Source organism: Erinaceus europaeus, chromosome X (assembly GCF_950295315.1).
Source record: "Erinaceus europaeus chromosome X, mEriEur2.1, whole genome shotgun sequence".
Classification (NCBI taxonomy): Eukaryota; Metazoa; Chordata; class Mammalia; order Eulipotyphla; family Erinaceidae; genus Erinaceus; species Erinaceus europaeus.
The window spans coordinates 125,601,071-125,615,903 of record NC_080185.1 but is presented as its reverse complement, the minus strand read 5'-3'; the positions used below and the strand labels follow the sequence as shown (position 1 = coordinate 125,615,903).

General features: G+C 41.3%; 1 protein-coding gene across 3 annotated transcripts in view; it reads right to left on the bottom strand.

Annotated features, from left to right (window-relative positions):
• Positions 1-14,833, bottom strand: part of ARHGAP6 (Rho GTPase activating protein 6) — a 562,780-nt gene that overhangs the window by 192,346 nt on the left and 355,601 nt on the right. The window contains exon 1 of one of the 3 annotated variants that reach the window (XM_060183087.1): positions 6,371-6,568. The exons of the other annotated variants lie outside the window; for them this stretch is intronic. Coding sequence (XP_060039070.1) covers positions 6,371-6,385 — 15 coding nt within the window. The 5' untranslated portion in view covers positions 6,386-6,568. Of the gene's footprint in view, positions 1-6,370; positions 6,569-14,833 lie in introns of those variants that run through there. 3 annotated transcript variants of the gene reach the window in all.

The window sequence follows — 14,833 nt, the reverse complement described above, 5'->3', positions numbered from 1 at the left end:
TAGGACAGAGAGAAATGGAGAGAGGAGGGGAAGACAGAGATGGGGAGAGAAAGATAGACACCTGCAGACCTGCTTCACTGCTTGTGAAACAACCCCCCTGCAGGCAGGGAGTCAGGGGCTCGAACCGGGATCCTTGCGTGGGTCCTGCTCTTCGTACTATGTGCACTTAACCCAGTGCACTACAGCCTTTGCGCTTCTTGATGAATCATGCTTTCAAGTCATTTCTGGGGCTGAGGGAGACAGTACACGGTTATGCAAATGACTTTTGTGTCTGAGGCTCTGAGCTCCCACCATCACCATAATCCAGAGCTGAGCAGTACTCTGGTTAAAAACAAAACAAAACAAAACAAAACAAAACAAAAACTCATTTCCACATAGTACTCAATACATTTTTGCATTTTAAGGACTATCAACTTGTAGTTTCTTTTGTCACTAGAGTTTCACCAGTCTGAGCTGACTTTTCCAGATAGAGAGTAAAAGAGTGAGAGATAGAAAGAAGGGAGGAAGAGAGAAGCCACAGCACCAAAGCTTCCTCCAAGTGCAGTGGGAACCAGACTCCCACTTGGGTCCAAGCATGGCAAAGCGGTGAACTATCCAAGTTAGCTATTTTATTGACCCTAACTTGAAGCTTTAATAGATAGTCCTACATTTAACATTCATTTGACAAAGTAACCCAGAAACACACTTACATCAGGAATTCGTAAAATGTGGTTCTGCCCCTGCCAGCTTCCGTCCCAGCTCTGCATGTAGGGCACAGAAGCCTGCATTTAACAGGCCTTCCAGGGGGTGTTACTGCGAGTTCGAGTTTGAGAACACTGCTTGCTTCATTGCCCATTTCTCAGTTGAAATCGTACACGCACTTCAGTTGAGAAAGAGCTCTTCTTTGTGACACTCTAGTGTTTTGGTCTGTTTGCCTGCCTTGTGTTATTTTTGCCATTCCAACAAAGATTATGGGAAATATTTCATATGAGGATTTATTCTCATTCCAGCATGCTTAAGACACAGGTTCATCTAGCTCCTGATGAACTAAGAAGTCACTGTAAACATTTTAGCTTTGGAGAACAACCTACTAAATCTATTTTGTTAACAGCAATACTAGGAGGCTAACTAATTTGAATAACCTAGCAACTTGGAACTGGGGAAAGAATGATGACTCAGAGTTGGAGAAATTGTGTTCAGTCCTTATAGGTTAAACTGGGGTTCCTCCTCCTCAGCTCCACTGGCATTTGGCGCCGGACAATTAATTCTCTGTTGGAAAGGGGATGATGGAGCGTATTCAGATGCATCCTTCATCCTGACCCACTCGATGCCAGTAACTCCCTCCAAAATGTCCCATCATTCAGTGTCCTCTGGTGGGGTATGCAAGGAAATATTATTAGTCTAGTTTCCTCAATGGACCAGCTTTTAAGAAGAAGCAACCAGGGGCTGAGGTGAGAGCACAGTGGTTATGCAAAGAGCCTTTCATGCCTGGGCCACCAAAGACCCCAGGTTCAAATCCTGACCACCATAAGCCAGAGCTGAATAGTGCTCTGATAAAACAAAACAAACAAACAAACAGGGGCTGGGTGGTGGCTCACCTGTCTGAGTGTACATGTTACCACGCATAAGGGCACAGATTCAAGTCTCCAGTTCCCACGTGCGGGAGAAAGTGTTGAAACAGTGTTACAGGTGTTTGTTTCTGTCTCCCCTTCTCTCTCTCTCCCTTCCCTGTCAATTTTTATCAGTAACAAAATAAATAAATGGGATTTTTTTTTCCAAAAAGCAGCAACCTGTTAGGAAACATATGCTTTTAGTCCTTCTGCACAACTCTCTAACATCTCTAGAAAACAATATGGTGACAACTGTAGCATTTTACATCAAGGTAGTGAGAGGACAGCCTTTTTTTTTTTTTTTTGCCTCCAGGGTTATTGCTGGGGCTCGGCGCCTACACTAGGAATCCACTGCTCCTGGAGGCTATTTTTCCTTTTTTGTTGCCCTTGCTGTTTATCATTGTTCTTGTTGTTGTTGGATAGGACAGACAGAAATTAAGAGAGAACGGAAGACAGAGAGAGGGAGAGACAGATAGACACCTGTAGACCTGCTTCACCACTTGTGAAGCGACCCTCCCCCTGCAGGTGGAGAGCCAGGGGCTCAAACTGGGATCCTTACGCCAATCCTTGTGCTTTGTGCCATGTGTGCTTAACCTGCTGCGCTACCACCCGGTCCCCCGAGAGGACAGACTTTTAAGCACTTTTTTTTTTTTTTTTTTTTTAAACCAGAGCACTGATCGGCTCTGGCTTATGGTGGTGCGGGGAATTGAACCTGGGACTTTGGAGCCTCAGGTATGAGAGTCTGTTTGCATAACCGTTATGCTATCTACTCCCATCCAAAATGCTAGATGCATATACTACTCTTTCTTTCTTCCTTCCTTCCCCTTTCTTTCTTTCTTTCTTCCTTCCTTCCCCTTTCTTTCTTTCTTTCTTCCTTCCTTCCGTCCTTCCTTTCTTTTTCTCTTTCTTTCTTTCCTTTTTTTTTCTTTTTTTACCAGAGCACTTGTTCAGCTCTGACATATGGCAGTGTGGGGGATTGAACCTGGGACTTTAGAGCCTCAGGCATGAGAATCTTTTCGTATAACTATTAAGCTATACCCCCACCCTTGGGCACATCTTTTAAAGGTACAAATTTGTCTGAAACACTACTCTCACGTGTGGGCTATACGCAGAACAGATTTTGTGAAGTAGGAGTTGGTAAACTATGGCATTTGGGCCAAATTCAGCCCTTTGTCCCCTTGTACAAATATGGTATTCATTTAAGATAGGCTGGCTTGTTCCATATGTTATCATCTCTGACTGTTTTCAGTTATAGTATCAGAGTTGAATGTTAAAACATATATGACCACAAAAGAGGAAAATATTTACCATCTGGCTCTAAAACCAACAACAACAAAAAAAAACCCTTCTTAACTCCTAATATGTTAACAAATACAATTTTCCCACAGAAACTTGACAATAAGTGATTTGATAAAATAAACAAAACACCACTTGTATTATGGCCATACACTAGTACATAGCTGTACTACATATTCTAAGAACAGAAAATGAGCTATAATAATTCAAATGTTAAATACCACCTTTTCTCTTTAAAAATGCTTAAGTAGCCTACAAAAGAAAATTTTCCTGAACTTGTGCTGATGATCAATAATTGATCATACTGCTAAAATATGATTTAAATTGGTTTAAATTGCTCATACTGTTAAAATATGAGAGTCTCTCCGACCAATCCTTTCCTAGATTAAAACAATTTTTTTACTGCATAGCTATCTGCAGTTGAATAACCACATTTCATGTAAAAGCACTTATGGGAATTTATTGGAGAATTCTTCCCTTTTCCAGAAGTAGAATTCAGAGTCATGTGCTAGAAATGTAAAATGAATATTCTTTTCAGTCCTTTAAAAAGAAATACCTTGAATGAGATTTATGTCCCAATGTAAGTAATACTCTATTTTTAGTTCATTTCACATGTCTTGATTTTCCAGTGTTTGGGGAAATTTAAGGAGAGGCGAAGCTTTTGGATTACATGAAGTTGTACCATTACCAGCAACCACACAAATTGAAAATAAGACCTTACTAATGCCACTTCTTTTGGTTTCTCATCAAAACGAGGAAAAGTAATAAAACAAAGAGAAGCAGAGCTACAGTTGCCAGGGCAACCATAATCATATTCCCTTTGAACTTCGGTGAAGGAGCCACTGCAGTTCAACCCAAGTTCATGTTTCATTCGGAAGCTTATACAAATGTAAAGTCCTTATTATTTGCAAAGTATGATTCTAATGAAACAGGTGATGATAGCAACATATGACAGCAACTGAAAGGTCATGACATCCCTTTCATGGAAGAAAGACGAGACAATGACTTTGCTAATGTATAGAATGGCCAAGAGAGCATTTCCTTCAACCCCACTCCAGCCAATATGCCTGTGCGTCTCTGCAGGATACGGCCACGTATAGAAATGGGATTCCTGCCCAGAGACAAGATATAGAAACACAGATGAAGTAAGTTGTGTGCCCTCTGGTCCTAGAATTCTCACAAACTATAAGATGGCTGGCATGCACACTTAATATTTGTGGGTCTTTTCCTTTAAGGCAACTGCTTACAGCTGTCAGTTTGTCTAACAAGGAGAATAGATTTTTTTTTTTTCACAGAATTCTGAGGATTTCATTTCTACTTAGTTCCATCTCATCAGACGGTGCCTGCAGGAATAGACAAGATGCTCAGCTTCTCAATGAAGTTCTTTCTAAGTATTTCCCCACGCCGTCTTTCTGGTGTCTTCTTTCCCTGCTTCTTCTGGCTACTTCTTTGTTTCTAGAATACTCAGCATCAGCTCGCTTACTTCACTTTCTGTAGTTGATTAGCTACTCCCTAACACAATAGAAAGCAAGTCCCACCGAGGCAGGGTGTCTCATACTAAGTATTCAATATCTATTTATTGAAAGGATGAATGAATGAGAGAAAAAGTAGACTCATCTGTACTTCTAAGTCAAGGAATTTAACACTTCAAAGTATAGAGTTTTCAAAGAAGAAAAGAAGACATTAACTAAAGGCAAGTTGAGGGGTATTATTCTATCCAGTAGGGCACTCGTAGGACAATCTTTTTTGTTGTTGTTAGAAAAACTAAGGTAATAGGACTCAGTATCACAAACTACTACCCATCAGATTCAGTCACCAAAGTAGTTGCTTAAATAGTGATGCTTCTGGTATATTCCAGATAAGCAGGTATGGAGAGAGGTTCTGCTCAGACAGGGGTTATACTGAGGCCTGGGCACCTGTCTGCTATGAAGGAGATGACCAGATATGCCCTCTACTTCTAGTTTTGTTCTCCTGTGCTCATCGACTTGGAGCAGGTAAAGCTGCTCCCGTGCTCCTGTTTTCTCACTTATAAAACTGGTATCTGACCCAGTGCCTTGCAAAGTTGCGCTGAGGGTGAAATGAAAATGTAGGTCACCCCTGGAAACAGAAGACCTCCCCACGACAGACACCTTGACTACCCACTCTGCTCTCACAAACAGAAGCCTTGCTCAAGACAGTTAACCACTCGGGTCTCTAGTTCCCCTTTCCTACAAAATAGACAATAGGGCTAGGAGTCTAAATAAACCAACCACGTTTTATACTGAACTTTGCTTTCTAAAGATGTTACTATGGGACTGGGTGAAATCATGAGCTAGTTTCAAGAGACTAGATTAATCTGTAGAGGCCTATTTAATATTATGAATTGTCTGTGTTATAATTTGATACTCAAGACCCCTGGAATATAATGTTTCCTTAAAGACTGCCTGGAAGAGAAATTTTCCATGTCTCAGCAATTCAAACTCCATAATTTCTCAGTGATTGGGATCGACTGGAAGGCTCAATACTCTAAAGATGATTGTAATTTGGTACTGAAATCTTCTTTTTCTGTTGACGACTGTGTTCCAAAATAGAATCCTAGAGAAGAAATGTGTGATTCAAAAGATCAAGAGACCTCCTAAAAATACAGCAAGGTTTCATCTACATTTATGTTGATTTCTACTCTAAAAATTGTTGCTCATTTACAAGTTTCCACATTTCTATTACCCTAAGCAGGCTGAATTCCTTCCTAACTTGCTAACTATGAGCAAAGGAAGGTAATCAAGTTACTAAACAAATGTTTACCCTTTGGTCATATGTGCACCATAAGATAAACTTGATGCAACGCTTTCATCACAGATATATTTACTTAACATTCGCAGAAAATAATTTACTGGGCTTGTAAAAACTCCTTTTAAAAAGTTATATGTTCAGGGGGATTTTTTTTCTTTTTCACATATTTGTTTATTTTTGAGGAAGAAAGAGAGAGGACCAGAGCATTGCACTGGGGACTGAATTCAGGATTTCACGTTTGCAAGTCAGGGGCTCTACCCAAGATGCCACCACGCAGTCCACTGGGGGGGGGGAGTCTTTTAATCCTAATATTTATATGACCCAAAGGAAGCCTGTCATTTTTCACATGCACTAGTGAAAAAGATCTCCCTCCTGTGAATATGAATACAGTTTTGATTCTTAAAGCACGACTTAGTGTAGCCAATATACTTTAGGTCATATTGAAATCACACACCCTTGGATCACATTCAGATTGTACATACACACACACATGCACACGCACATGCACATATACCTCATGTTTTCTCCTAAAACAGAAAATGGAATGTTTCCTTGCAACCGTACACACCCAAGTGAGATAAATTGAATACGAAAGTTCTTAACTAAAAAAAGCCTTAAATTCTGATATAATGTTAGAAAGATAAATAGCTGCTATGTTTAAATAAACATTCACAGCACACAGACAATAACAGGTCACCTGAAAAGTCCCAACTTACACATAGTCTGTACATAAGAACAGGCGAGGCAGGTGAGCAGGAGCAGGACTAGGACAGGCTCTCCCCGGACTCAAAGGCGAGAGCGGGATTCCCCCAGGATTCACCTTGTTCTCTTCCTGCTGGACACCGGCATTGGGAGTGGTTAGAGCAGAGGGGGGAAATGGGAAGCCATGGTTCTCATGCCAGCACAGTGCTCCCTTCCCACTATTCCCAACAAGGGATCCATTTCCCATAAATGTTACAAAGAGTGCCTTGGTTCCCAGGCCGGTCCATCAGAAGTCCTCTGGACCCACAGTGCAGCTGGAACTGTGCTATTAATACTAGGCTGACTTCCCACTTGGAAGCCAACTCCAGCCCTGACAGTGCTCGTCAGCTCTGTTATGGTTAAATGGATTTGTGGGCGGTCCTGGGAGCCTGCCAGTTAGAACATCCTTTCTGTGGGAAAATTCCTGCCCAGGCCCAAACAACTCTGACAAACATGGTTGTAGATCACATGTTGGGAGACCCATAGGCACTGGCAAATCAATCCCCACCTTGCCCTTCTAAAAACGCTTGGGCAATCATTATAGTAAGCGGCTTTTACAGACAGATGGACAGCAGGCCTGACACTCAGCACTTGAGCTGGTAACTAAAGAGTTTATTTAGCTGTCATTATCAATATGGCAAGAGCTATAACCCTCCCCGATACATACAGTGCATGCAGACACATTACGTGCATGCACACAGACACATTCCACCACACAATGCTCTGTTCAAATATGTTTTTATCCGTATCGTGGAGCAAAGATGAACCATGATCTAAAAACTGTGGACTTTGACGATTCTTCTCTTGTCCTGAGGACTGGTCTGTCTATACTCATTCATCCACATTCTCAACTGACTCACCACAGACCAAAAAAGAAAAAAAATAATAATGGTTGGACAACTAACCAGCATGGACAGGAAGCAGAAGAGTAGTATTTCAGATTGAATTGGAAGCCTGAATGCCATCATGTTTGGGTCACCTGAGAGACTCACTATTGCATAACGGTACTCCTGAGGGCATGGGATTTATGTGTGCAAAATATACTATTCTCACCAATGGCAAAGAGAATTCAGTGGGAGATGGTGGACTACAAATTCAAGTAATTTCTATGCACACACACACACACACAGAGAAGTGACAAGACAACAAGAAAATGCTGGATAATTATTTTACCAGATTATGATCTGCTAGAAGACAAAAGACATTCCATCTAGAAATCTTAAAAATGCACTCTGTTCACCAGCCGAAATGAAGCACCAGTCATGATGAGACAAGTACATCCGGTGTTGATTCAGCCAACGGGAGCCAAGGTCTTTGGTATTTCTTTAAAGATAGCACAGGAAACACTGCCAACTGGAGCAGTGCATGAAACAGCAGAGGGTCGCCATGGCTGATGTGTTTTTAAGTCAGTACATAGGAGTCCTTAGCTGAAGGGCCAGTGAAGAGACGAGGGTCAAGCTCAGTATAGTGACATGAGCTGTGCACAGGGGATCGGAGCAGAGATTTCGGCGCACCCGAGCAATCTCCTGCTCCCCAGCACAGAACCATCAATGATGTTTTAGTATTGATGTCACTATATCTTCCTTACTTAATCATATTCAAGGAAAGAAAGTCTAGTACCAATGGGAAATCTGAAGTGAAGCAAGCACAGATTTGGGTCGATCTCTTTAAAGAGATGCCTGAGAATGATCCTGTAGTTTGCAGAGACAATTTATATATATATATATATATATATATATATATATATATATATATATATAATTACAATTCTCTCTTTTTCCAGATAATGTGAATGTTACTTGACCTTTAAAAATGTCTACAGAGGGAGTCGGGCTGTAGCGCAGCGGGTTAAGCGCAGGTGGCACAAAGCACAAGGACCGGCATAAGGATCCCGGTTCGAACCCCGGCTCCCCACCTGCAGGGGAGTCGCTTCACAGGCGGTGAAGCAGGTCTGCAGGTGTCTATCTTTCTCTCCTCCTCTCTGTCTTCCCCTCCTCTCTCCATTTCTCTCTGTCCTATCCAACAACGACAACAACAATAATAACTACAACAATAAAAAACAACAAGGGCAACAAAAGGGAATAAATAAATAAAATAAATATTTAAAAAAATGTCTACAGAATCTATTCTGGAAGTCATGCATACTTTATACCATATTTATCTGTTGTAGTGGTCACTGCCTCACTAACATGTTTCCAGACTGAAGGTAAATTCCAAGAATGCACATCTGCTTCTGTTGGAAAATACATCATCCTTTGCACTATTGTAGATGCCTCAAAAAATCTGCCTTTCAGGGAATGGTGGATTCCTTGTAAGTTCTGGAGAGAAAAAAACAAACTTCAATCCAGGTTAGGTTAACTTGTACAGTTAATGGGGATGGAAGAAGGTATTAATTCCAAATAGTGCATATTTCCCCCCACTTCTCTCTTTCTCTCCCCCCTCCCCTTTCTCCCTCTCCCCACCACAACTCCAAGCATAAGTGGTTTAAAATAAAAATGGTGTGCGTGTGTGTGTGTGTGTGTGTGTTGGAGGGGCTCAGAAGTCAAGTGTCAGAAGTTCAAGTCATCCTGAGAATAAAATTTCTTTCCTGGGAATTCACTAAGCCTGATTACTACTTAGAAGTTTTTAGTATTGACCTATTTTCTGAGGTCCTTCTATTCGACTAGAGGCAGTAAATTTCAAACAACAGTAATTTGGACACTACACTAAAATGTGTGTAGTGTGTGTGTGTGTGTGTGTGTGTGTGTGTGTGTGTGTGTGATGTGTCATTTGGGCAAAGTGGTCCCAAGGGTCATGTCTATTTCTTGGGAACTGAACAAAGTCAATTTCGGTTAAGTAGCTTGAATATGTGGCCACTGGTCCAAAAGAACTTTTGCATGATCTCTCACTCCTTGTTTCAATTCCCCTTTCCCTAACTGTGTTGCTTCCTCTCAGCACCTCTTGGTCACTGTCCTGTCCTGGACCCCGACATTGGAGAGGGTGTGGCCACAAAGTGGATGCAGCCATGTTCTAGAAAAGGTCTTGCCCCAAATTTCCAACCGTCCATTGTGGCAGCATCAGTCAGGTTTGTCGTGCAAAGAGATGCTCCGAACGACTGGATAGACAGAGGACCTAATGTTCTTTGTTGTGAAGCTGACAATATTGGTTGGACTTCAGTGTTTGCTAAAGTTACATATGTTGGGAAATTTGGCCCTTCATAAAACCTAATCACTGCACAGCAGAGTGAGGGTTCCCATGACCTGGCAAAGAGAACTTAAAAGTTGTGAAAATCCACACTGTTCAGGGACATTGTACACCAACTAGCCTATACAATTACTGTGATAATTACCTGATATAGTTATGATAAAGTTTTTAAGACAGAGTCTGAACTCTGGAGAGAGCTATATGCATGCTCAGCACCACTACCACCATCATCTGTCATAACTTTTATCACCGTCATCATCATCATACCTGTAACAACCACCATTATAATTTTTTATAGATACAAGTTCTCCTGATTAGAGAACTTTAGTTCGGAGAGGGATGTGATCTCTGATAGAGTAAACCTGAAGAGGACACAGTGCTGTGCAGTGATTCTCTACAGAAGGATGTCCTAATCATCAGCCTCCCTTGTGGAATAGATATTAAAACACAGTGGGGGGAGTCGGGCGGTAGCACAGCAGGTTAAGCACACATGGTGCAAAGCACAAGGATCCCAATTCGAGCCCCTGGCTCCCCACCTGCAGGGGAGTCACTTTACAAGTGGTGAAGCAGGTCTGCAGGTGTCTGTCTTTCTCTCCCCCTCTCTGTCTGCCCCTCCTCTCTCCATTTCTCTCTGTCCTATCCAACAACGACAACATCAATAATAACTACAACAAGGGCAACAAAAGGGAATAAATAAATAAATAAATAAATAAATAAATAAATAAATAAATAACACAGTGGAAAGAGTTGTACATTTAGATGAACTTAAGAACTGTGAGTTTTGGCAACTAATAGACAAAGAGGGCAAATCTACAAATGGTAAGTGCTTGGTCCCCTCTGGCTCAACGTTTTAATAAAAACCATATGTAAATGTCAGTTACATAGGTCATGCTTACCAAGTGTGTGACACTCTACTAGGAAGAACAGAGACTCTAATGAGAGAGACAGCAAGGGTTTTAAAATATAGTCTGAATTTGCGTATCATGATTTAATTAGATCAGATGCTTAGCATGTTTCTAGAACCAAAATGTTCAAAACTAAGAGTCACGTTTGCTTCCAAAGCAAAAACATTAAAAAATAAGAGAGATGTTCGCATTTAAATTAGAGCGAGACTGAGTGAAGATGAAGTGGCATCTTTCAGAGATGAATTGTCACTGACTTCAAAGAAAGTCTGATGAAAAGTTCGAACCCAGAAACTTAGCCTGCATGAAAAGATCTCCAGGGTTCCATTCCAGAGACAATAGTGGCATGGGCTCCACTTGGGTCGGAGTACACATGGAGCACCCAACTGTTCTGGACGTAACACCTTTGAAAAAAGACCGATGCATCTAGCAAGTCTTGGCAGATGGCAGTGTGTATGGGCAAGGGAAGGTCCTGGAAACTTGATCATTTAACAAATCTTCGACGTCCATGAAAGGAATTGAACTTGTTCCGCATGGAGTTGGGGAGAGTGTGAGGTAATAGAAAAACTGATTTCAAATATTTGTGTGAAAGAATGGTGAATTCACTATTAGAGGTAGCCTACCTTTCAAGATAGATTTCAAAGGACTGAAGAAGAATCCCAAGTTGTTTCATAAGCCCCTCTAAAGAAAACACTTACCCAAGGATGAGTGTCTGGAGAGAGGGAACTCAATACTCAGCGCTCTATACAGATAAGCATTTAGTCATGCCTCTCCAATGTGGGGAAAGGATGCCCACTGTAGAGGAGAAGTCAAACATGTGACCGATGAGGCCCCACCACTGCAATGAGAGCTATGAAGAAGAGGGAAAGGTTCCTTAATGGAGAAGAGGATGCTTGGAAGTGGGAGACAGGTTTGCTGCTGGCTCTGGATGGCATGGAGAGTTGGTGAGTTGCCATGATAAATGGATTCATGTTTATTACTAAAGACCAGAGTCACATTTCAGAATATTGCTACAAGCTGGTCCTATTCAGAAGATAATGGAGTAGAAGGCAGTTTTCCCAAGGGGTCACATTCAAATCTTTCTCCCTGGAGAAATGGAATGGTGGGACCACTTTCCCATGTACCCCACAATACCTTAGTGCTACACCCAAGGTAGGGCTTGCCCACCACTTGCTGCCCTGTTAACTTTCTTGTTTCTTTCCAGGGAATTCAGGTAAAGACTAAGGACTAAACAGGCAACCGTCAAAAAGCTTGAGTGTGGTACAGAGGCTATTTTCTTAACTGTTTTCACAAGAGTATTTAACCCTAATTTACTGGCAATTTTTTTAACCCAAATCTACTTTCAAGTATTTTGACATCAGTATATTTAGACACATGATTCCTACTGTTTGGGGATAAAATATCACAGTGATGAAACAATACCAGTTTCTTTTCCTGATAAATATTTTGATCACTGTTGATTTTCTTATTTGTCTTTTTAAAATGTACTTTTATTCTGTCTGGTGGGACATGTATGAATTTTGTTGGACTGTACTTCAACACTATAATTAATGGTTTCACATAATTACTTGATCCGTTTTAAGATATATACCATATAGCGTCACATAATACACTGCATGTACAAAACTTTCCAGATTTACATAGATCTAATCACTATATCATTAAATTACACCAAAGTGAACCGAGAACTTATCATGTAAATAACACATTACATCCTCTTTGCCTTGACCCAGAAATGAGAAAAATGCTGCTATTGAATTACTTCAAGGGTAGAGCATTATTCTAGAACTTGCTTGCTATGCTGCTTATGTACTTCATACCAACTGAGCTTCTCCTCTTCTGAATGCATGTGCACCTTTTACTGCTAGCCATTTCATCATAGCAATATTACCTGCCAGTAGATCAGTTCAGGTCAATTGCGAATGCCACAGTTTTCTCTCCTGCAGTTTCTCAGCATTTCAATATGCTTTTAAAATTACAATGGTGCTTTGCCTACCAACCCCAATTGCATTGAACTGGGAAGCCACTTCCTTTCAGTTAGCTTTCATAATTAATGTCAAAGTGACAGGTCCATATACAGTGAGTCATTTTTCACAGATGCTGTTAATCACTGGACTTCACTGTCCCAGGGCATTTGGGGTGAGTGAAATTCATGGGGCTCAGAATGACAGGATTCCTAGTCTTTCTCCTACTTGGTGGGGAATTCTTTCATTTTAAGTTAGATGAGAGATATCTAAGTGTTGTGTCCTGTCCTCAAGTGGAGTGGTATTATGTGAAGGGAAGTGAAACTTCTAGCATCAGTGCAAAGATGGCATTGACAAGCAAACCCACATGCACGATGCAGTGTGACTTTTCTCAAATTTAAGCCCTCAAACATACGTATGGGCTGTCTTCCTCCCAGCATTCAAACCAAGTGTATACAGTTCACCTCACTCACCTACAGGCTGACCCACATGCTAAGGAAATCCATGTTATTTTGTTATTTAGCTCAGGTGAACAACATAAGCAAGAAAACTCTTCCTCTCATTGTTACCATAGGCAGATATCTAACTCTGAGATGTTCTGCTCTGCCTGCTTTTCCATGTGAGTATACCATTTATCCAGATGTATATATTTCTCACCAACACAGAGGTGGCTGCTAACCATCTGCATCTTTACCAAGATTGTCTCTTACTGGAACTAATTGATGGGTGTTTAACAGTCGGGATGTCCTTTCCCAGCTATCCATAATTTTCCTTTATAACATGAATGCTAGATTATCAACTAGATTCATCTGGCAAAAAAGATAAATCCATGGAGTTTTTCTATACTGAGTTAGAATTTCTCTTCTCTCTGGAGTCGGGCGGTAGCACAGCGGGTTAAGCGCATGCGGCGCAAAGCGCAAGGACCAGCCTTAAGGATGCTGGTTCGAAGCCCCCGGCTCCCCACCTGCAGGGGAGTCACTTCACAGGCAGTGAACCAGGTCTGTGGTTGTCTGTCCTTCTCTCCCCCTCTGTCTTCCCCTCCTCTCTCCATTTCTCTCTGTCCTATCTAACAACGACGACATCAATAACAACAACAATAATAACTACAACAGCAATGAAAAACAAGGGCAACAAAAGAAAATATATATACGAAAGAATTTCTCTTCTCCAAGTAATAAGTGGTGTGACCTTGGGATGCTTATTTAACTGTGTTAGAGAACTCGTTAGTTGCCAACCCAACAATTATTTTCCCTGCTCGCCTCCTTGCAAATAGAGGTCTGATGCTGTTTGAATAGTTAACCCCTGCCCCCCCCCCCCCGCATGTGACAAAAGGTAGATGAGCCATCCCAAGTTCCAACAATATAGCCTCATTATTTTTAGTCAAGTCTGGTTATACCCTGCCATTGGCCAGGACTGTTTTAAGAAGGGAAACGCTTATCAGATTAAGTTTGGTTGCATAACAATGAGGGGAAGAAAAGAGCAAGAAAAAAGTCACAGTGGCTTTAAGTGAGAGGAAAGTCTAATCCCTTAGGAGAAGATAATTCAGGTGGTAGGCAGGGTTATTACAGGGGCACTGGGGATGGCACTGGCACGCCCATTAGTATACTAGCCCATCATCCTATTGTGCTGTCTCAGGTCCCAGCTAGCTGCGCGTTCTCTGCAGTCTCTGTACATCAGCTGACAGAAAGCCTCCACTGGTGGGAACTTAGTCTCCTGGACACAGTTAATTGGATGGAAGGCATTGAAAGGTAGGCAGGGAGAGAGGGGTGGCAACAGGCAGTCACTGCAGCAGCATGCGACTTAACGCCACTTGATGTCATATGAAGCTTCTGAGAAAAACCCAACTCACTACCCCAAGGTTTTGCACATGGATACCATGCCATTTTGGATTTCTTATATCAGACTGCAGTCTCACTGTTAGTTAATCTTGTTGGAGTAGTGAGTTGGGTTTTTCTCAAAATATGTCTTGGCTGTTGCTAGTTTTATTTAAAAAGGAATGCCGAAGAAAACATTTGTATACACTGGTTTCACATGAACAGTTTTAGCCAAGGGTGCATCCATCATATGTCCATGAGAGATAATTAGGCTTGTGATAGTTGTGTCTGTGCTGAACACAGACAGACATTTTTTATTATTTTTGTTTTCTAATAAAGTAGTTGACAATACATTTCACAACAGTTTAGACAGTATTTATATTGTATTGGGTATTATAAGTAATCTAGATATGACTTAAAATATACATAGGAAGATATGAGTAAGTTACATGCAAATATACATTGTATATAAGGTACATAAGTATTGATGAATTTTGGGACTCACAGGGCTCCTGGAACCAATTTCTCAAAGCGTTTGGAGATGGTCATATTTCATTCACTGACTAAGGTATTCA